General features: G+C 45.1%; 1 protein-coding gene and 1 long non-coding RNA gene across 11 annotated transcripts in view; one reads left to right on the top strand and one right to left on the bottom strand.

Annotated features, from left to right (window-relative positions):
- Window positions 1-23,229, top strand: part of CDC25C (cell division cycle 25C) — a 54,597-nt gene that overhangs the window by 616 nt on the left and 30,752 nt on the right. For 4 of the 8 annotated variants that reach the window (XM_019027338.4, XM_019027337.4, XM_019027336.4 and 1 more), the window contains exons 2-8: window positions 6,341-6,568; window positions 7,908-8,002; window positions 9,029-9,074; window positions 11,529-11,562; window positions 11,678-11,767; window positions 13,417-13,515; window positions 20,120-20,275. In XM_019027338.4, coding sequence (XP_018882883.1) covers window positions 6,341-6,568; window positions 7,908-8,002; window positions 9,029-9,074; window positions 11,529-11,562; window positions 11,678-11,767; window positions 13,417-13,515; window positions 20,120-20,275 — 748 coding nt within the window. Of the gene's footprint in view, window positions 1-5,869; window positions 5,961-6,336; window positions 6,569-7,907; window positions 8,003-9,028; window positions 9,075-11,528; window positions 11,563-11,677; window positions 11,768-13,416; window positions 13,516-20,119; window positions 20,276-23,229 lie in introns of those variants that run through there. The other 4 variants (XM_055389130.2, XM_019027339.4, XM_019027342.4 and 1 more) reach the window with 3 other exon arrangements.
- LOC134758592 (uncharacterized) lies at window positions 404-5,874 on the bottom strand. Of its 3 annotated transcripts, XR_010133944.1 has the most exons (6): window positions 5,586-5,874; window positions 4,028-4,123; window positions 3,817-3,917; window positions 2,282-2,468; window positions 2,069-2,171; window positions 404-666 (listed from the first exon to the last, which is right to left on the bottom strand). It is a non-coding gene; the product is annotated as an uncharacterized lncRNA (long non-coding RNA). The 3 variants fall into 3 exon arrangements; XR_010133942.1 differs by having other exon boundaries at window positions 404-2,171; XR_010133943.1 differs by lacking the exon at window positions 5,586-5,874 and adding an exon at window positions 5,204-5,432 and having other exon boundaries at window positions 404-2,171.

The following is a 23,229-nucleotide window of genomic DNA, read 5'->3' as shown; positions in this document are numbered from 1 at the left end:
AGGATGAGGTAATGGGATTGTGATTATGACATCATAGGCGGTTCAGTTGCTTGCGTTTGCTGGGGGGGAGGTGCGGGGAGGTGGGGAGAAGTGCGGTGGTTACACTTTCCTTAAACAGAAAGGGAAGGAGGAAACAGGCAGATGGGGAAAAGATGTTGACGGCGCTATATTTCCACTTCAGGAAGACAAAACCACCTTTTATTAAGTCTCCACCACTACCACCACCTCCCACATGAGTCAAAGTTTAAGTCTTTTTTAAAGAGACTGAATGTAGACGTTAGTGTGTGAAGAGGTTGGGTTGATGGTTTCTGGCTCTTATGTAAATTCGAGTCTCAGCTAGCATCACAGATGGTTTAGGGAGACAAGCAAAAAAGTGGATAAAGGAGAGGCTTTAAACAATGCGTTCGTGTTGTGATCTCTTTGTAATACAAAGTTTTCTATTTCTTTTTTTTAATTGATTGGAAAGTAGCAGTAATGCAAGTAATCTTCACTATTACACTTAGCAGCAAGTCCTCTGAAAGACATCTGTTTTCTGTAAATATTTTGCGCCTTACTCAAGACTGGGATAGGTAAATAGCTGTGATCAGCTGGAAAGTAGAGCCAGTGGCGGGGGTCATCCTCACTGAGCCAGGGAGGGGAGGAGGCAGGAGCCACCAAGTCTACAAACTGAAAAAGAGTAGAGGAAAAATGAGGTACAGTACTAACTGAGAAAATAGGGGTGGAGAGATTTACCTTGCACTGCCTATTTCCCCTTGGCAAAAGGAGCAGAGTTAGGGGCCATGAAGTAGGGGACACATGGTTTCCAATAATTGCTCTTATGTACCAGACACCATGCTACATTTTTTTTTTTTTTTTTTTTTTTTTTTTTTGTAAAAACAGGGTCTTGCTGTTGCTCAGGCTGGAGTGCAGTGAGGCGATCATAGCTCACTGCAGCCTTGAACTTCTGGGCTCAAGCAATCCTTTCCATCTCAGCCTCCTGAATAGCTAGAACTACAGGGGTGTGCCACCATGCCCAGCATATTTATTTCTATTTTTGTAGAGAGAGGCGTCTTGCTATGTTGCCCAGGGTAGTCTCAAACTCCTGGCCTCAAACAATCTTCCGATCTTGGCCTCACAAAGTGCTGGGATTGGCGTGGTGTCTCACACCTGTAATCCTAGCACTTTGGGAGGCTGAGGCAGACGGATCACCTGAGGTCAGGAGTTCGAGACCAGCCTGGCAACATGGTGAAACCCCGTCTCTACTAAAAAATACAAAAATTAGCTGGGCATTGTGGCACCCATCTGTAATCCCAGCTACTCGGGAGGCTGAGGCAGGAGAATCGCTTGAACCGGGGAGGCAGAGATTGCAGTGAGCCGAGATTGTGCCACTGCACTCCAGCCTGGGCAACAGAATGAGACTCTGTCTCAAAAAAAAAAAAAAAACAAATGAACAAAAAACGAAGTGCTGGGATTCCAGGTGTGAACCACCACACTTGACCTACATACTTTGATATATATTCTCATTTTTTCTTACAATCATCAAATGAAACAAAACCTTCTCTTTGACAAATGAAACAGCCCAAGAAGTTAAGTGACTGCCCACATGGAAGGCAAAGGTACTCTCAAAAAGCAGTCTAAAAGCCCTTGCTTTTCACCACTAAGCTGTTCACCTTTTTTTATTAATTAAATTAATAATTTAATTATTATGAATTAAATGGTTGAGTTAAAAGTAGGCATTGGCTCATTTGCAAAATATTGAAAGAAACTGAGACCCAAAACAAAACAAAACAAAAAAACAAAAAAAACCCCTGCAAGTCAAGTTTCAGGCCTCATTTCAAAGGAAGGTTACATCCCCTTTCATCATCTATAAAATGGCCTCCCAGTGCAGCCCAACACTCCTACCCATAATTAAATCTCCTTATTCCACTTTTAGTTCCCAAGGATTTTTTACTCATGTCCTGCTCTTTCCCTGCTGCCCCCTTTTTAGTCTTTTGTTCTTGAGCCACTGCTTTGAACTGCATCTTAATTGTGCCCTCATGGGCCAAACCCCATCTGTGACCCTGCTCCAATGGGTTTCAGCAAAGGATACTCTCCATCCATATTCTGAGGGCTCCAGGGCCTGGAGCCACAGTCATCCAGGAGGTCATCCAAAGGAGTGGAATCCATTGGTTCTAAGACTCTTCATTCCCTGCCTAGGAAGGTACAGCCGAGTTGGAGGAACATGCACTCGATTCAGACCTTCCCTTTTCACCCAGTGAAAGCTAAACCTCTGCAAAGTGGGGAGAAGTAGGGCTAAGCTTACCAGTCATAAAAAGAACCAGGAATAGAAAACACACCCCTCAGCCCCTCTGCCCTGCAGAGGCTGGCTGGGAGGATCCCAGGAATGCAGGGCTCTTCTCCACTGCCTGATCTGGGCATCCCAGGAGTGATGGCTGTACCTCCTGTTCTTGTTTGGTGTTTCAGGGTGAAGCCCAGGCTGTCACTGTGCCCTGGCAACAACATGTATAAGTCAGACTGAGGTCAAGGTGAAGGAACACAGCTCACTGCTTATCACAGTGAATCAGGAGCCTAGATAGGGATTCCCCAAGGATGACATAGGATCAATGCCCTCAATCCAACAGAAAAAGTAAATCTTCAAATCAGATTAAACACCAAACTTCCCACCTCCCTAATATTCTTTCTTCTGGGAAGGATAACTTAGATATATTCCAACACCCTCATAAATCAAGATATAAAAGACAATATTTGACTTCCCTTTAAAATAATTCTACCATTTCACAGTTTGTATGTATGCATGTAAACTTACATGTAATTAGCTAAGTATGTTGCAATTAGCTAAGCCAGCTGGAATCATGAGGAGATAGTGAAAATGTTTGCCAGGAAAACAACCTCATTAACAAACGTAGAGCTTTTAAGAGTTTTGTTGGCTGGGCATGGTGGCTCACACCTGTAATCCCAGCACTTTGGGAGGCCGAGGTGGGTGGATTACCTCAGGTCAGGAGTTTGAGACCAGCCTGGCCAACACAGCAAAACCCTGTCTCAACTAAAAATACAAAAATTAGCCGGGTGTGGTGGCGCATGCCTGTAATCCCAGCTACTCAGGAGGCTGAGGCAGGAGAATCACTTGAACAGAGGTTGCAGTGAGCTGAGATTGCACCATTGCACTCCAGCCTAGGCAACAAGAGAGAAACTGTCTCAAAAAAAAAAGTTTTTTTTTTGTTGTTTTTAGGAGACAGTCTCACTATGTTGTCCAGGCTGGCCTCAAACTCCTGGGCTCAAGTGATCCTCCCAAGTAGCTGGGACTACAGGCGCACCACTGCATCTGTAAAAAGTCTTAAGGGCGGCCGGGCGCAGTGGCTCATGCCTGTAATCCCAGCACTTTGGGAGGCCGAGGTGGGTGGATCATTTGAGGTCAGGAGTTCCAGAACAGCCTGGACAATATGGTGAAACCCCACCTCTATTAAAAATACAAAAATCAGCCAGGCGTGGTGGCGGGCACCTGTAGTCCCAGCTACTTGGGAGGCTGAGGCAGGAGAATAACTTGAACCCAGGAGGCAGAGGTTGCAGTGGGCCAAGATTGCGCCACTGTACTCTAGCCTGGGAGAGGGCGAGACTCCATCTCAAAAAAAAAAAAAAATACTCTTAAGAGCTAGGTGTATAAGTTCCATTTGAGAAATCTCAGAAACTTATTTTTGGGGCTAGATTTTTAGAGAATTTGTTTTAGGAATGCTGCAACTTTGTCAGAGTGCTCAGATTTTAGTATATTTCCATCACCTGACATTGAACTAAAGCCACTTGGTTGACACCTTTGTTGTGACCACCCACAACTGCACTTACTTGAGGACCTGGTGCAGAAAGCACTGGTAGCCAGGTGTGCACTTGCCATAATCTATCTGCTTTTGCCACCGATAGAGAATAACTTTGTCTCTACTTCCCACCTGCAGGGAAGTATACAATTTTCCACAAAGTGTGATTATACTGTAGTCGTCAAAGCAGATAACAACTCATCCCACACTCCCTTAATCCCCAGCCTGATTTTCAAACTCACCTGGCATAGCAAGGTTCTGTGCTAACTCCCACACTCACTGTCTGTATCCTAGAGGACAAAGAATCTTCATACATCTCCTTTCTGGGGAAGCAGGTTCTGCAGATGAAAGGGTATTAGGATAAAAACCAGCTGGCTACACTGTGCCTCTCAGCCACTACCACCACCAAGATCCTGACATCAGACACAAGTTGCATTTTGACTTTTGTTTCTCAAAGCATGATCTGCAAGCCGTCTGCATGGGTAGCACCTGGGGGCCTTGATAATGACCCCACTTTAGACCTATCGAATTATCGTTTTTGGAGCCTACATCTTAAAGAGCTTCCAAGGTTATTTTGAACATTTTTATTATGGAAATTTTCAAATATACATTGAAGTAAGGAGTATGGGGTAATACCTTACCATGCAAAGTATGGTGGTAGGACCAGCTACCTCACCATCAGCTGGGGGCTTGTTAGAAGGGCAGAATCTTGGGCCGCAACCGCAACCCAGACCTCCCGAATCAGAATCTGCATTTAGCAGGTCCTCAGGTGGTTAGTGTGCAAATTAAACCTTGAGAAGCACAGATATGATGGACCCTCCTGCCCCCATCACTCAACACTCAGGGTCAATCTTGTATCATCAATATCTTCCCCCAGCACAGGATTATTTAAAAGCAAATCCCTAACATTAGGAATGTCTTTTTGTTTGTTTCACTCTAATGCCCAGGCTGGAGTGCAGTGGCGCAACCTCTGTCTCCCGGGTTCAAGCAGTTCTCATGCCTCAGCCTCCCAAGTAGCTGGGATTACAGGTGTGTGCCACCACAACCGGCTAAATTTTGTATTTTTAGTAGAGACGGGGTTTCATCATGTTGGCCAGGCTGGTTTTGAACCCCTGACCTCATGTAATCTGCCCGCCTCGGCCTCCCAAAGTGCTGGGATTACAGGTGTGGGCCAACGCGTCCGGCCAATAATTTATAAATGTCACCTCATCAATGTTCAAATTTTCATTAATAACCAATCTTTGAGGTCCTCTGGATTGCGATAAGGATTATACCAAGATGATTTAATTCCTCCACTTTCCCTGCAAGGGAATTTCTTTTTACCCACGTGAGCTAGAGTCTCTGAGATGCTGCACACTAAAAGAAACACCAAACAAAGCTCTTGGAAGGGGCTAATGCCTCTCAGCATAAACACACACACCCGTCTCGCCCCAACACTTGCCACGCCGGCAGCAAACGCTGCATCTCCCGTGGAAGGCCAGCAAAACTTAAAGGAAAACGTCCGCGAAAACGGCACGAGAAAGAAGCGAAGAAAATGAAACGCTTACAACACCCTCCACCCAAAATAATCTCTCCTAGTATTATCCTAGCGAATGGACATCACTAGTAAGGCGCGGTTTAAATCTCCCGGGGTTCGTGGGGCTGAGGGAACGAGGAAAACAGAAAGGGTGTGGAGATTGGTGAGAGGGAGAGCCAATGATGCGCCAGGCTCCCCGTGAGGCGGAGCTTACCCCGCAGCCTGCCTAACGCTGGTGGGCCAATCACTATCCTGCTCTGGCTATGGGGCGGGGCAAGTCTTACCATTTCCAGAGCAAGCACACGCCCCCAGGTGATCTGCGAGCCCAACGATAGGCCATGAGGCCCTGGGCGCGCGCGCGGAGATTGGCTGACGCAGCTTAGAGGCGAGCGGGGATAGGTTACTGGGCGGGCGGAAGGTTTGAATGGTCAACGCCTGCGGCTGTTGATATTCTTGCTCAGAGGCTGTAACTTTGGCCTTCTGCTCAGGGAAGACGCTGAGTCCGACGTTGGCCTACCCAGTCGGAAGGCAGAGCTGCAATCTGGTTAACTGCCTCCTTTCCCCTAGATTTCCTTTCTTTCTGCTCAAGTCTTCGCCTGTGTCCGATCCCTATCTACTTTCTCCCCTCTTGTAGGCAAGCCTCAGACTCCAGGCTTGAGGTAAGTCCGCAGCCGTCTCCGCCACGGAATCACGGAGACCCCATTGTCCCCCTTAGGGTGCAGTCGGGCCCCCACAGACAGAGGTTGGGAGGGCCGAATGGGGACTATCGCGAGTTACGAGACCCGGGTTCTTTCTAGTCAGGAGTCTCGAGCTGTGTGGCGTGGAACAAGTCAAAATCCTCTCTTCATTCCATCTTTAAGGTCCTAAGGTTGCCTCTCGTCGGTGAATTCAGGTTCTAACCTGAAGCCAGGCTGTGAATCACCCTTCGGGGTTGCCCCTCTTCCAGTGTTGATCCGCCTGGCTGGAAAGGGTGGAGGAGTTTAGGAAAGCTGAGGGAACTGTGATGTACCGATTTAGATGACGTTTTCCTCCTAGCTAGGTTTTGTTTTTCTCCTGGTGAGAATTCGAAGACCATGTCTACGGAACTCTTCTCATCCGCAAGAGAGGAAGGAAGCTCTGGCTCAGGACCCAGTTTTAGGTCTAATCAAAGGAAAATGTTAAACCTGCTCCTGGAGAGAGACACTTCCTTTACCGTCTGTCCAGATGTCCCTAGAACTCCAGTGGGCAAATTTCTTGGTGATTCTGCAAACCTAAGCATTTTGTCTGGGTAAATATACTTTTATTTTTACACTGTATTGCCTTTGCTATTTCCAAACAGTTGGGTTTGTTTGTTGGTTTGCTTTCAATTATCCCGGCTCAAAGGTCAGGCTTTAAGTCTCAACTCTGCCCTTGACTGTGTAACCCTTTTGAGTCTCACCTTCTTTTCTGTGACAAGAAATAATCTCAGCCAGGCGAGGTGGCTCATGCCTGTAATCTCCGCACTTTGGGAGGCCAAGGAGGGCGGATCGCCTGAGTCTAGGAGTTCAAGACCAGCCTGGGCAACATGGCAAGACGCCGTCTCTACAAAAAATATTAAAAGTTAGCTGAGTGTGGTGGTGTGCACCTATAGTCCCAGCAACTCGGGAGGCTGAGGTGGGAGGATTGCTTGAGCCCGGGAGGTGGAGGCTGCAGTTAGCCAAGATCGCCTCACTGAACTTCAGCCTGGGAAACAGAGTGAGACTCTATCTCAAAAAGAAAAGAAAAGACAAAGAAATAATAATCTCTTCCTATCTTACTAGGATCTTGTGAGAATCAAATGATGTGATAACTGGGAAAAGTCTTTGAAAACCGCTGCATTACGAGTCGGTCACTTTATTAGTATTAATATTAGTGTTATTGCAGTTGTACTTTGAATTCTGATCATACCATGTCTCAACTAGCAAACAAAGAGAAGTAGTACCTGAGAAAAACTAGGGACCCCAGGGAGAAATCAAGCCTGTGTTCATAGTGCTCAGGACCGGGAATGTGGAGTCAAGATCCCCCTCGGCCAATAAACTCTGGGCCTCATTTAAAAAAAAAAAAATTATCTGTTTCAGTATGTTGGTAAGGAGAAAATAAGGTACAGATTATGGTAGTGGGAGATTTTTCTCAGCCCAGTCTGATATATTTCCCAAAAGCAATTAGATTTATTTGGACACTGTTCAGATGATCTGATAGTCATTAAGGGGTGTTTCAAATGAACAGGATTGGCCAGGCGTTGTGGCTCACACCTGTAATCCCAGCACTTTGGAAGGCTGAGGTGGGCGGATCACCTGAGGTTAGGAGTTTAAGACCAGCCTGGCTGACATGGTGAAGCCCCATCTCTACTACAAATACAAAAATTAGCTGGGCGTGGTGGCAGGCGCCTGTGATCCCAGCTATTTGGGAGGCTGAGGCAGGAGAATCGCTTGAACCCGGGAGGCGGAGGTTGCAGTGAGCCAAGATCGTGCCACTGCACTTGAGCTGGGGAGACAGAGCAAGACTCCATTGCAAAAAAAAAAAAAAAAAGGAAGAGGATGACATGATCTTTGACTTTTAAGGATATAATAATCTAATGGGAATTTCGATGTACTATTATGTCTCAACAGAGGAACCCCAAAACGTTGCCTTGATCTTTCGAATCTTAGCAGCGGGGAGATAACTGCCACTCAGCTTACCACTTCTGCAGACCTTGATGAAACTGGTAGGGAGAAGGGAGATAAAGGCCTCAAAGGGAAGAATAACTTTTAAGGGAGAAAACAGGGAAGTAGGATAGAGACGGAAGGTGGTGAAAGTATAAAAAGAATCTGCCTAGAGAGATGGAATTTTGTGGGTAACTAGAGGATTTTTGAGAATGATTAAGCCAATGGGAAGAGAAAGATAATAACACTAATAGGAGCTACTTTGCATTTGAAAATGTTAGACAAGTAGGAATATATTTTGTTGACTGATTAACGGTGGGAATGAAAGTATAGTCATTAGGATATGAGAAGTTTTGTGCCTCAGTCTAATCTCAGCAGAGGCAAAGAAACCAGCATAAAGAAATATGTTGTTGGCCAGGTGCAGTGGCTCATGCCTGTAATCCCAGCACTTTGGGAGGGCAAGGCGGGCAGATCACGAGGTCAAGAGATCGAGACCATCCTGGCCAACATGGTGAAACCCCATCTCTACTAAAAATACAAAAGTTAGCTTGGCATGGTGGCACGTGCCTGTAGTCCCAGCTACTGGGGAGGCTGAGGCAGGAGAATCTCTTGAACCCGGGAGGCGGAGGTTGCAGTGAGCTGAGATAGCACCAATGCACTCCCGCCTGGCAACAGAGCGAGACTGCATCTCAAAAAAAAAAAAAATATGTTGTCAACTAATTTTTATATGTTTTATATGAAATATTCCAAAAGGAATGTTTCATAAGTTAACCTTCCAAAATTCTAATTTCAGATTTTCTGAGTGATAACCTTTCTTTTCTACTCATAAGAAAAAAAAAAAAACTCCATAGGTAGCGTAGTGTAGTGTTTCCCAACACTTGATTTCGTTTAGTGACACATATAAATTCTTAAGTTTCTGTGAAACTGTACCTTGTACCATGAAATGGGTACCAATCGAGAGGCTTTGTATTCAAAAGCTCAGTCCTTGAAATTAATATGGCTTACTGGTAATGAAGAAAGTCTGAAGGAAAAACAGGATGCATGGACAAGAATAACTCCTTTTACTGATTCTTTATATTTGATTGCAGGTCACCTGGATTCTTCAGGACTTCAGGAAGTGCATTTAGCTGGGATGTAAGTTCTGTTGTTAAATGAACCCCACACAAAAGCCTTTTAGCACTGGTCATAGAGATTTTATCCTGTGCAGACTCTGCAGAGTACAAAACCTTTCATACTGGGTATAAGTGGGCTTTGAGGCCTAGTTCCTTACCTTGAACAGTTTCTAAGTTTTCCAGATCTAAATAGTGTTGTGAAAATGAAGGCTATTCATTTTAACCATCATAATCAGAAGTATCTATAAGGAAATGAAGGAAAATGGTATACTACACTTATGTATAGGCTTTTATTTGTATGTGAAAGGTGCTGTATCTTAGTAATTGAAAGTACAGAGTGGCCGGACACGGTGGCTTACATCTGTAATCCCAGCCCTTTGGGAGGCCAAGGCAGGTGGATCAGTTGAGGTCAGCAGTTCAAGACCAGCCTGCCCAACATGGTGAAACCCCGTCTCTACTAAAAATACAAAAATTAGCCGGATGTGGTGGCACCTGCCTGTAATCACAGCTACTTCGGAGGTTGAGGTAGGAGAATTACTTGAGCCCAGGAGGCGGAGGTTGCAGTGAGCCGAGACTGCGCCACTGTCCTCCAGCCTGGGCGACAGAGCGAGACTCTGTCTCAGAAAAAAAAAAAAAAAAAAAAAAAAAAAGAAAGTACAGAGTGTAAGCTCTGGAATCAGTGTCTGGATTCCTGGCTTACTACTTCATTCACCAGTTGTGACTCTGACAAGTTTTTTTTAACTTCATTGGACCTTAATTTTTTTTATTTGTAACGTGGAGACAATAATAGCATTTCTCATTAAGTAGCTATTGTAAGGATTAAATAAACTGTGTATCTAGCACATACCAAGCATTTTATTTATGTATTTATTTTTATTTTTGAGATGGAGTCTGGCTCTGTTGCCAAGGATGGAGTGCAGTGGTGCCATCTTGACTCACTGCAACCTCTGCCTCCCTGGGTTCAAGCGATTCTGCTGCCTCAGCCTCCCGAGTAGCTGGGATTACAGGCGTCCACCACCACGCCTGGCTAATTTTTGTATTTTTAGTAATACAAAAATGGAGGCTTCACCATGTTGGCCAGGCTGGTCTTGAACTCCTGACCTCAAGTGATCAGCCCCCGCCCCCTGCCCCTTGGCCTCCCAAAGTCCTGGGATTACAGATGTGAGTCACTGGGCCCAGCTTGAATTGCTTTAAATGCTCTAACCCAGATAGATAATGAAATCCATGGAGGGAGGATAGAAATTAATTTTGTTTTTTGTTTTTTTTGTTGAGATGGAGTCTCGCTCTGTTGCCAGGATGGAGTGCAGTGGTGCGATTTTGGCTCACTACAACCTCCGCCTCCCGGGTTCAGGTGATTCTCCTGCCTTGGACTCCTGAGAGGCTGGGACTACAGGCACATGCCACGACGCCCAGCTAATTTTTGTATTTTTAGTAGAGACGGGGTTTCACCATGTTGGCCAGGACGGTCTCTATCTCTTGACCTCGTGATCCGCCCGCCTTGGCCTCCCAAAGTGCTGGAATTACAAGCGTGAGCCCCCGCGCCCAGCCCTTTTTTTTTTTTTTTTTTTTTTTTTGAGACGGAGTTTTGCTCTTGTTGCCTAGGCTTGAGTGCAATGGCGCGATCTCGGCTCACCACAACCTCTGCCTCCCGGGTTCAAGCGATTCTCCTGCCTCAGGCTCCCAAGTAGCTAGGATTACAGGCATGCGCCACCATGCCTGGCTAATTTTGTATTTTTAGTAGAGACGGGTTTCTCTGTATTGGTCAGGCTGGTTGTGAACTCCCAACCTCAGGTGATCCGCCTGCCTCGAACTCCCAAAGTGCTGGGATTACAGGCGTGGGCCACAGCGCCCCGCCAGAAATTAAATTTTTTAAAAAAGTTAGCCCCGGCCGGGTGCGGTGGCTCACATCTGTAATCCCAGCAGTTTGGGAGGCCGAGGCGGGCGGATCACGAGGTCAGGAGATCAAGACCGTCCTGGCTAACACGGTGAAACCCCATCTCTACTAAAAATACAAGAAAATTAGCTGAATGTGGTTGCAGGCGCCTGTAGTCCCAGCTACTCAGGAGGCTGAGGCAGGAGAATGGCGTGAAACCGGGAGGCAGAGCTTGCTGTGAGCCGAGGTCGCGCCACTCCAGCCTGGGTGACAGAGCCAGATTCCGTCTCAAAAAAAAAAAAAATTAGCCCCAACACACTGTGCTGGAAAATTAGTAAATTGTAAATTGTATAAAACTCGTTCATCTTTGGAACATGTTATATGGTTATGCAGGCAAAATGAGGGTCTTATCCCCAGGATGTCACTTGAGTCTTGATATTTACCACAGAGAATACCCTATGTATTGTTGTTAGAAGAGACATATCAACTAGGAATAGGGCTCCTAGAATGAAATAAAAAAAATGTTGGGATGCACCAATCCACTGAAGAATAATCAAACAGTATTTGGGACTAACCTGACAGGCAGTTTGTTTTAATCTGCAGGAATCATGACCAGCACCTAATGAAATGTAGCCCAGTGAGTAGCCTCTCTTTTTTGGGTTTTGTTTTGCTTTTCAGGTGGGAGGCAGAGGGTTTCCATTGCACCTGTGGCTTGAGGATGCTGGACGTTCTCAGCAAACTCTCTTTTTTAGGCACAGCTTCTTTGTAGCACTCCGAATGGTTTGGACCATGGCCATAGAAAGAGAGATGCAATGTGTAGTTCATCTGCAAATAAAGAAAATGTGAGTGTTTAATGGAAACCTAGATATATTGGCAGTTTTATTTTTTGAGTGAAGAAACTTGGTATCATAGTGAGACATAGAACTGTTTATACCTCGTATGCTAGACAAGGAAACTGTATTACTATAGGCGAGAAAATTTCTTTGTTTTTGTTTTTTTCTTATTAAAGTTTGGCCCTAGGACAGACACCCAGCTCCAAATCTTCCACAGTAGGTCATCATTATTTCTCATGTTCAGTTGATCATTTTGAGGACAAAAATTACCCTTACTGTAGTGTAAGGGATTTAGGAGTTTTTTGTTTGTTTGTTTGTTTGTTTTAACAGGTAGGGATAACTTGCATAACTTGTTCATGGATTTTTTTTTCACCACTTTACATGCAAGTGTAGATTAATTTCTTATTTCCCCCTTAGTCTAGCTTTTAAGCCCTTATTCCGAGGAGGCCATGGTACTTTTTATCTAAACCTTAGGCCATCCGTCGTTCCAAGTTAAAACTAGCCTCTCCAGAGCCACCTCATCACTAAGATAATTCTGTATCTAATCCCTCATCTAAGCCCCTTTTCTAGACATCTTTTTTTCTTCCCTGCCTCCCATCTCTTTCCCCAAATCATTACCGTAAAAGATAGCTGCTGTTCTTTTCTTACATTGACCTAAGATAAACTCATGTTTTTGGCTGTTCTTATCAGTTTTTTCTTGATTTAATACTGTCCTTCTAATCACCATTTATAATCACTTTTTATTCATTTATTTTTGAAACTGAGTCTTGCTCCATCGCCCAGGCTGGAGTGCAGTGGTGCAATCTCAGCTCACTACAACCTCTGCCTCCTGGGTTCAAGTGATTCTTGTTCCTCAGCCTGCCAAATAGCTGAGACTGTAGGCACGTGCCACCACGGCCTGGCTAATTTTTGTATTTTTAGTAGAGACGGGGTTTTGTCTTGTTGGCTAAGCTGGTCTCAAACTCCTGACCTCAAGTGATCCACCTGCCTCGGCCTCTCAAAGGGCTGAGATTACAGGTGTGAGCCACTGCCTGGCCTATAATCACTTTTTTTTTTTTTTTTTTTTTTTTTGGTGAGACAGAGTTTTGCTCTTGTTCCCCAGGGTGGAGTGCAGTGGTGCAATCTCGGCTCGCTGCAACCTCTGCCTCCTGGGTTCAAGCGATTTTCCTGCCTCAGCCTCCTGAATAGCTGGGATTACAGGCGTGTGCCACCACGCCCGCCTAATTTTTGTATTTTTAATAGTGACAGTGTGTCACCAAGTTGGCCAGGCTGGCCTTGAACTCCTGACCTCTGATGATCTACCCACCTCAGCCTCCCAAAGTGCTGAGATTACAGGCGTGAGCCATCACGCCCAGCCAATAATCACTTTTTAAAATCTCACTATCCCCTCCCCAGGCAGGCTCCCTACTCCTACCCCATTCCTTTTACTTGTAACCAAAAATTAGTATCTTCCAAAGCAAATCTACATGCCATATATCAAATCCACATCATAATTTGCACCTTCAAATGCAAGGTTATATAGGGTCAGGATGTAGGGTCAACTTTGATTACGTGAAATGTGTATCGTGAGGGTTATTCATGGCTTCATCAGATGAAATGTTTTTATCAGGGCCAGCTGACACTTCTCTTCCCCACCTAATGCAGTTTTTCTTATGCAGGAAAACAGCACTTTGAAGCCCTTGGAGTGGCAGGCACCTAGGAACCTGAGGTTTCAAAAGAGACCAGGAAAGCCTTATGTGTCTCCTCTTTCTCTGCTGGTAAGTCATTGAACATCATTATTAAGGTTCAGTTGAAGTGTTATAGGCTATAGGATGACAGCTCTGGATTTATGAACCTTTGAATTTTTCTAAACTGGCATCATCAAGCCAAATTTAGATGAGAAAAAGGGGGTTGGAGAAGTAAAGTTTGAGCAGGAAAAGAGAGGAGCAATATGTCCTATGATCTTCTTGTTTAAGTTTAAGGAGGAAAAAATATGTCTTGGGCTTCTTTTTTTTTTTGAGATGGAGTCTTGCTCTGTTGCCCAGGCTGGAGCGCAATGGCGCGATCTTGGCTCACTGCAACCTCTGCCTCCCAGGTTCAAGCGATTCTCCTGCCTCAGCCTCCCAAGTAGCTGGGATCATAGGTGCCCACCACCGTGCCCGGCTAATTTTTATATTTTTAGTAGAGACGGGGTTTTACCACGTTGGCCAGGCTGGTTTCAAACTCATGACTTCAGGTGATCCACCTGCCTCAGCCTCCCAAAGTGCTGAGATTACAGGTATGAGCCACCGCGCCCGGCCAGGCTTCTTTTTTCCTTCTTTAAAGATTGCTTTTTTATTTTTATTTTTTTAGACACAAAGTCTTGCTATGTTGCCCAGGCTAGACTTGAACTCTTGGGCTCAAGCAATCTTACCACTTTGGCCTACTGGGTATCTAGGACTACAGGCTCACGGATCTGTGCCCAGCTCTGGATGCTTCTCTCTAATAAATGGACCCTAATTTATAAAAGGACTTCCATATTGTTAGATACTTAGTGGTATCCAGATTTTCCTTTTACAAATAATGCTATGATGTAAGTTCTCAAGCATAAATATTTGACTGCATTTCAGATTTTTCTCTTCAGTGCTGGATTGAAGGTATAAATTTTTTTTTTTTTTGAGATGGAGTCTCTCTCTGTTGCCCAGGCTGGAGTGCAGTGGTAAAATGTCGGCTCACTACAACCTCTGCCTCCCAAGTTCAGGCAATTCTCCTGTCTCAGGGTCCCGAGTAGCTGGGACTGCAGGTGTGTGCCACCATACCCCAGCTAATTTTTTTATTTTTAGTAGAGATGGGGTTTCACCATGTTGGCCAAGCTGGTCTTCAAACTCCTGATCTCAAGCAGTCTGCTTGCCTCAGCCTCCCAAAGTGCTGGGATTGCAGGCGCAAGCCACTGCGTCTGGCATAGGTATAAATTTTTAATCTGCTCATCTTGTTGGTATGGCATAAATTTTTTATTCTATTTTATTTTATTTTTGAGATGGATTCTTGCTGTGTCACAAGGCTGGAGTGCAGTGGTGCGATCTCAGCTCACTGCAATATCTGCCTCCCAGGTTCAAGTGATTCTCTTGCCCCAGCCTCCCATGTAGCTGGGATTACAGGTGCGTGCCACCACACCCAGCTAATTTTTGTATTTTTAGTAGAGACAGGGTTTCACCATGTTGACCAGGATGGTCTTGATCTCCTGACCTCGTAGTCTGCCCTCCTCTGCCCCCCAAAGTGCTGGGATTACAGCCGTGAGCCACCATGCCCGACAGCATCAATATTTTTAAAGTTTTTTTTTTTCCTCTCCCTAGAAATAGGGGTCTCACTATGTTGCCTAGGCAAATCTCGAACTCCTGGGCTCAAGCCTTAAGGTTTTGATACTTTCTCCGATTCATTTCTAAAAAAGTTACAAGAATTTACATTTTCATTAGCAATCCATATCTCATAGAATTTACTTATTTATTTATTTCTTTATTTTGAGACAGAGTCTCACTCTGTCACCCAGGCTGGAGTGCAGTGGCGAGGTCTCAGCTCACTGCAACCACTGCCTCCCTGGTTCAAGCAATTCTCCTGTCTCAGCCTCCTGAGTAGCTGGAACTACAGGCGCATGCTGCCACGCCCAGCTAATTTTTTGTATTTTAGTAGAGATGGGGTTTCACCATCTTGCCCAGGCTGGTCTTGAACTTCTGAGCTCAGGCAATCCACTTGCCTCAGCCTCCCAAAATGCTAGGATTACAGGTGTGAGCCACCCTGCCCAGTCTTCTCATGGAGTTTGTTTTTTTTTTTGAGATGGAATCTTGCTCTGTTGTCCAGGCTGGAGTGCAGTGGGACAATCTCAGCTCACTGCAACCTCTGCCTCCCGGGTTCAAGAGATTCTCCTGCCTCAGCCTCCTGAGCAGCTGGGACTACAGGCGTGTGGCACCACGCCCAGCTAATTTTTGTATTTTTAGTAGAGACGGGGTTTCACCATATTGGCCAGGCTGATTTGAACTCCTGACCTTGTGACCCACCCACCTCGGCCTCCCAAAGTGCTGGGATTACAGGCATGAGCCACCATACCTGGACTTCTCATGGAATTTTTTAAAAAATTACTTTCTGCTGAGCAGTCTAGGGTGAGGGAAAATGCTAATTAGGCCAGATGTTGTGGCTCATCCCTGTAATCCCAGCACTCTGGGAGGCTGAGGTGAGAGGATTGCTTGAGTCCAGGACTTTGAGTTCCCTAGCTGGGGAACACAGCAAGACCACATCTCTACCCCACCCCCCAACCAAAAAAAAAGAAATGGCTGGGACTTGGTGGTGCATGCCTGTAGTCTCAGGTACTCTGGAGGCCAAGGCAAGAGGATCGCCTCGGCCCAAGAGCCTGAGGCTCCAGTGAGTTATAATTGGGAGGATTGCTTGAGCACAGGAGTCTGGGGCTGCAGTCAGCTGAGATGGAGACTCAGTCTCAAATAAATAACACACACACACACACATACATACATGGTAAAATAGTTTATTTTATGTTAAAAATAATTAGCAGGCCAGGCATGGTGGCTCATGCCTGTAATCCCACCGCTTTGGGAGGCTGAGGCAGGTGGATCACCTGAGGCCAGGATTTGAGACCAGCTTGGCCAACATGGCAAAACCCCATCTCTACTAAAAATACAAAAATTAGCCAGGCGTGGTGGCACCTGGCTGAGAAACCAGAATGGCTTGAACCTGGGAGGCGGAGGCTGCAATGAGCTGAGATTACACCACTGCACTCCAGTGCAGTGAATGGACAGGTGACAAAGTGAGACTGTCTCAAAAAAAAAAGGAAATAAAAATAAAAATAAAAATAATTAGTAGTGGCTGGGTGCAGTGGCTCACACCTGTAATCCCAGCACTTTGGGAGGCTGAGGCAGGCTGATCACTTGAGGTCAGGAGTTCCAGACTAGCCTGGGCAACATGGTGAAACCCCATCTCTACTGAAAAAAAATATATGAAAATTAGCCGGGGCCGGGCACGGTGGCTCACGCCTGTAATTCCAGCACTTTGGGAGGCCGAGGTGGGCGGATCACGAGGTCAGGAGATCGAGACCATTCTGGCTAACATGGTGAAACCCCGTCTCTACTAAAAATAGAAAAAATTACCCGGGCATGGTGGCGGGTGCCTGTAGTCCCAGCTACTCTGGAGGCTGAGGCAGGAGAATGGCGTGAACCCGGGAGGCGGAGCTTGCAGTGAGCCGAGATCGTGCCACTGTACTCCAGTCTGGGCGACAGAGCGAGACTACATCTCAAAAAAAAAAAAAAAAAAAAAAAAATTAGCCGGGCGTGGTGGCAGGCATCTGTAATCCCAGCTACCCAAGACGCTGAGGCAGGAGAATCACTTGAACCCAGGAGGCAGAGGTTTCAGTAAGCCGAGATTGCACCACTGCACTCCAGCCTGGGCGACAGAGCGAGACTCTGTCTCAAATAATAATAATTATAGGCCGGGTGCTGTGGCTCACGCCTGTAATCCCATCACTTTGGGAGGCTGAGGCAGGCGGATCACAAGATCAGGAGATCGAGACCATCCTGGCTAACACGGTGAAACCCTGTCTCTACTAAAAGTACAAAAAATTAGCCAGGCGTGGTGGCGGGCGCCTGTAGTCCCAGCTACTCCGGAGGCTGAAGCAGGAGAATGGCGTGAACCCGGGAGGCGGAGCTTGCAGTGAGCCAAGATCGCGCCACTGCACTCCAGCCTGGGCGACAAAGCATGTCTCCGTATCAAAAAATAAAATAAAATAATAATAATAATAATTAGTAGTGATTTCATGTGATTATTATCCATGAATAATTTCTCTAGTGTCTTTTGTGCCCTTATAATACTGGGGTCTTAACTTACCCAGGCATTGACTTGCCTTTCATAGACCATGGACTCCAGAGATTGGGATTATTATTTCTAATCTCAACCCTGAGGGAAAGCTATTTTAACATATTCTATCCTACGAAGATAAAGTTGATCATGGTTTTTTGTTTTTTGTTTTTTTTTTGAGACAGAGTCTTGCTCTGTCACCAGGCTGGAGTGCAGTGGTGCAGTCTCAGCTCACTGCAACTTCTGCCTCCTGGGTTCAAGCAATTCCACTGCCTCAGCCTCCCCAGTAGCTGGGACTATAGGCGTGCACCACCACACCCGGCTAATTTTTTGTATTTTAGTAGAGACGGGGTTTCACCATGTTGGCCAGGATGCTCTCGATCTCCTAACCTCGTGATCCACCTGCCTCGGCCTCCCAAAGTGCTGGGATTACAGGCATGAGCCACCGCGCCTGGCCACTAAGTTGATCATGTTTTATTTAGGTTTTTGGTTTCTAGGATGGAGGGAAGACCTGGAGTATGTTCAATTATTGGATAGTCTTATATGTGATTTTTTTAAATTGCAGTAAAATGTACATAATATTTACAATTTTAACTATTTGTGAGTGTGCAGTCTAGTGACAGTAAGTATATTAATAATGTGAGACTATCACCAGAACTCATTTCCAGAATTTTTTCATTATTCAAAACAGAAGCTGTATACCCTTAAGTGATAACTCCCCATCCCTGTTTCTGCCCAGCCAATGATAACCTCTATTTTCTGTCTCAGTGAATTTGACTATTCTAGATACCTCATATGAGTAGAATAATATAATATTTTGTCCTTTCATGTGTGTGTGTGAGGTCTCACTCTGTCACCTCTGCTGGAGTACAGTGGCACAATCATAACTCACTGCAGCCTCAAACTCCTGGGCTCTGATTATTCTCCCACCTCAGCCTACCAAGTAGGTGGGACTGCAAGTGTGTGCCACTATGCCTGGCTATTTTTTTTTTTTTTTTTTTTTTTTTTGAGACAGAGTCTCACTCTGTCACCCAGGCTGGAGTGCAGTGGTGCAATCTTGACTCACTGCAACCTTTATCTCCCAGGTTCAGGTGATTCTCATGCCTCAACCTCCCTAGTAGCTGGGATTACAGACATGTGCTACCATGCCTGGTGAATTTTTTTGTATTTTTAGTAGAGACGGAGTTTCACCATGTTGGCTAGGCTGGTCTTAAAGTCCTGGCCTCATGTGATCTGCCCACCTCAACCTAATTTTTTTGTATATTTTGTAGAAACAGGGTTTTGCCATGTTGCCCAGGCTGATCTCAAACTCCTGGGTTCAAGAGATCCATCTGCTTCAGCCTCCCATAGTGCTGGGGTTACAGGTGTGAGCCACTGCGTCCAGCCTATATTTTCATTTAGTGTAATGTCTTCAAAGTTCATCTATGTCATAGCATGTATTAGAATTTCATTTCTTTTGTATGTATATATCATATTTTGTTTATCCATTCATCTGTTGACGGACATTTTGAGTTGTTTCCAACCTTTTGGCCATTGTGAGTAATGCCGTTATGAACATAGGTGTACAAATATCTACTTGAGTCCTTGCTTTTATTTTATTTTATGTATTTTTTTTTTTCCAAGATGGAGTCTTTGCCCTGTCACCCAGGCTGGAGTGCAGTGGAGCGATCACAGCTCACTGCAACTTCCACCTCCCTGGTTCAAGCAGTTCTCCTGCCTCAGCCTCCCAAGTAGCTGGGATTACAGGCACATGCTACCATGCCCGGCTAATTTTTGTATTTTTAGTAGAGATGGGGTTTCAACATGTTGGCCAGGCTGCTCTCGAACTCCTGACCTCGTGATCTACTGGCCTCAGCCTCCCGAAGTACTGGGATTACAGGCGTGAGCTACTGCGCCGGCCCCGGCTTTTAATTCTTTTGGGTATATATTCAGAAGTAGAATTGCTTGATTATATGATAATTCTACATTTAATTTTTTGAGGAACTGCCATGCTAGTATCCATAGAATGCCTCTGCACCCTTTTACATTCCCACCAGCAATGCACAAACACTTGTTATTTCTTATAATGGCTATCCTAATGGGTATAAAGAAGTATCTCTTGCAATTTTGATATGCATTTCCATAATGATTACTTTGTTGAGCATCTTTTGATGTGCTTATCGGCCATTTGTATATCTTCTTTGGAGAAATGTCTATTTATGTCCCTTTTGATTGTTATTGTTGTTACTGAGTTGTAGGAGTTCCTTATATATTCTGATGTTAATCTCTCGTCAAATATAAGACTTGCAAACGTTTTCTCCCATTTTGTGGGTTGCCTTTTCATTCCCTTAATGGTGTTCTTTGATGCACAAAAGTTTTCCATTTTGATGAAGACCAATTTATCTGTTTTTTTCTTTCGTTACCTGTGCTTTTGGTGGCATTATCCAAATCCAGTGTCATGAATTTTTTCCCTTATGTTTTCTTCTAAGAGTTTTATAGTTTTAGCTCTTACATTTAGAACTTTGATATATTTTGAATAGTTTTTAATGTTGTCAATATACTTGATAGGACAATGGAAACTTGGTGGACAGTGAAATGAAATATCTGGGCAGTCCCATTACTACTGTTCCAAAATTGGATAAAAATCCAAACCTAGGAGAAGACCAGGCAGAAGAGATTTCAGATGAATTAATGGAGTTTTCCCTGGAAGATCAAGAAGCAAAGGTAAAGTGTTCTGTGGTAGTATCTTTGCATTCTTCGTATTCCTTCATTCTGTTAAAAGAAAAACTAGACAATTTAAACTTAAGAGAGTTTATTTGAGCAAAAACAATAACTAGTGAATCCAGCAACCCTCATAGCCAGAACACGTTCAGTAAAACTCCAGTTTGCCATGTGGTCAGGCAGTATTATGGACAGAAAATGGAAATGAAGTACAGAAAATAGAAGTGAGGTACAGAGACAGCCCAGTTGGTTGCAGCCTTGAGTTTGCCTTATTTGAACATGGTTTAAACAGTTGATTGCTTGTGGTTGACTGAAGCTCAGCTGTTGTGCTTTCCTGAGACTCAGCTTTTTGATACAAAAGTATACTTCTAAATTAGGCTTTCAGTTAGTTTAAGTACTAAGTTAGGTTGCAACTTGGTATATAAAGACTCAAGTACAGAGGCATCCTCAGGCCAAATTTAGTTTAATTAACAATTCATTCTTCTTTTTTTTGTTTGTTTGTTTTTTTTAAGACAGATACTCACTCTGTCGCCTAGGCTGGAGTGCAGTGACGCCATCTTGGCTCACTGCGACCTCCTCTTCCCAGGTTCAAGCGATTCTCCTGCCTCAGCCTCTCCAGTAGCTGGGATTACAGGTGTGCACCACCACACCCGGGTAATTTTTAGTATTTTTAGTAGAGACAGGGTTTCACCATGTTGGCCAGGCTGGTCTTAAACTCCTGGCCTCAGGTGATCTACCCACCTCAGGCTTCCAAAGTGCTGGGATTGCAAGCGTGAGCCACCATGCCCAGCCAACAATTCATTCTTGAATAAACATTTTATGCCTAATATGTATGAGTCACTCTACTAAATGCTAGAGCTACAGAGATCAACAAGATGTGATAACCTATCTTTATTTATTTATTTATTTTTGAGATGGAGTCTTGCTGTGTCACCTAGGCTGGAGTGCAGTGGTGGTATCTCGGCTCACTGCAACCTCCGTCTCCTGGGTTTAAGTGATTCTCTTGCCTCAGCCTCCCAAAGCACGCCATCATGCCTGGCTAATTTTTTGTAATTTTAGTAGAGACGGGGTTTTGCCATGTTGGCCAGACTGGTCTCGAACTCCTGACCTCAAGTGATCTGCCCGCCTTGGCCTCCCAAATTGCTGGGATTACAGGCATGAGCCACCACGCCTGGCCTAACCTATCTTTAGACTGTAGGGTTACCTGACTGATAGGTTATCAGGTCACTACAGAAATCTTCTTACTGCTGGTGAACAGGTTCCAGTCAATAGTTTGAGTGGATCACCATCAAAGTAATCTAGGATAAGTAATGTCTCCAGGATAATGGTAATGTATAAATGTATAGAATATACCTAACATTACTTTTCAGGTATTTTATAATACAGTCTTTTGTTTCCTTTTATCTTTCCCATATCACTGATAGATATACCTGAAGCGTGTGGGTTATAGCCTATATGCTGATATGCCAAAGATAGTTTCTGAGGCATTTAGCTTTTTTTGGTTTTTGGTTTTTGGTTTTTTTTTTTTTTTTTTTTTTAGATAGACAGGGTCTTGCTCTGTAGCCCAGGCTGGGGTACGTGGCACAATTAAAGTTCACTGCAGCCTCAATCTCCCCAGGCTCCGGCAGTCCTCCCACCTCAGCCTCCGAGTAGCTGGGACTATAGGCACATGCCATCATACCTGGCTAATTTTTTGTATTTTTTGTAGAGATGTGGTTTCACAATATTGCCCAGGCTAGTCTCAAACTCCTGGACTCAAGTGATTCACACACCTTGGCCTCCCAAAGTGCTGGGATTACAGGCATGAGCTACCATGCCTGGCCTACATTTAGCATTTCTAAATCAACTTTGTTGCTTTGAAACAAGTAGGGCTATGGGTTTGTCTTTAAAATTTATTCATTTCACAAGGCCAATATGGTATAGTGGAGTTAGAACAGTTGCATTCTAGTCCTCATGCTTTTATTTTTTTTAATTATTTAATTAATTAGATAGGGTCTTGCTCTGCTCTGTCACCCAGACTGGAGTGCAGTGTTGAACTCCTGGGCTCAAGTAATCCTCCCACCTCAGCCTCCTGAGTAGCTAGGACTATAGGTGCATACCACCATGCCCAGCTAATTTTTAAAATTTTTTGTAGAGATGGGGTCTTGGTGTGTTGCCCAAGCTGGTTTGGAACTCCTGCGCTCCAGCAATCCTCTTGCCTTTGTTGCGGGATCTTTAGGGTGTTGCTTTTCTGGCCAGAAACCTTTCTGCCCAGTGGTGCCTTTGCCTGAGTTGTTGTCCTGCATCAAGGTACGCAGACAAGTGGAGGGTTAGCAAGACGAAGAGAAGCTTTATTGAGTGTTAGAACAGCTCAGAGGAGACCCACAGGGGGCAGCTCCTCTCTGTAGGCAGTTTGTCTTATCCCGTATTCAGCTCTCAGCAGAGAGGAGGCCCTGGAGTGGGTGGCTCCTCTCTGCAGGCAGGTCCTACCTGTTGATTTCCCAGCTTTCAGCAGACAGCATAGCTCCTCTCTCCTCTCTGGTTGTCTGATCTTTTCTCCATCCTCTACCCTGCTCTGGCTGAGCCTGGGGCTTTTATGGACCTCAGAGGGGAGAAAGTGCTTCCTGATTGGTTCATGGACTGTGAGAAAAGGCAGCACAAATCCCCATCCAGTGGGTGGGACTGGCAGCCCGGTCCCCAGCCTTTAAGCCCTCCCTGTCCTGAAGGTGGGGACTTACAGGAACCTCCCTTCTACCCAGGAGCCTGTCTGTCTCTCTCAGCAGTCCATGGCACCAGGCTGCTCACACCAAGGTGCACCTAAAGGCCAGCACTGACCACCCTCAGTCCCTACTTGGCTTCCCCTCTTTTGCTTCTCCGTGCCCAAATTCTAGAGGGGGCCAAGGTGGCAGGGTGCTGCCCTGAGGGTGCGCACACAGATCCGCCCCCAGACTGTAACAGCACCTGGACTTGCCCCAACC

The sequence above is a fragment of the Gorilla gorilla genome, chromosome 4 (assembly GCF_029281585.2).
Source record: "Gorilla gorilla gorilla isolate KB3781 chromosome 4, NHGRI_mGorGor1-v2.1_pri, whole genome shotgun sequence".
Taxonomy (NCBI): Eukaryota; Metazoa; Chordata; class Mammalia; order Primates; family Hominidae; genus Gorilla; species Gorilla gorilla.
The sequence above is the reverse complement of the archived record's forward strand: the minus strand, read 5'-3'. Positions and strand labels throughout refer to the sequence as shown.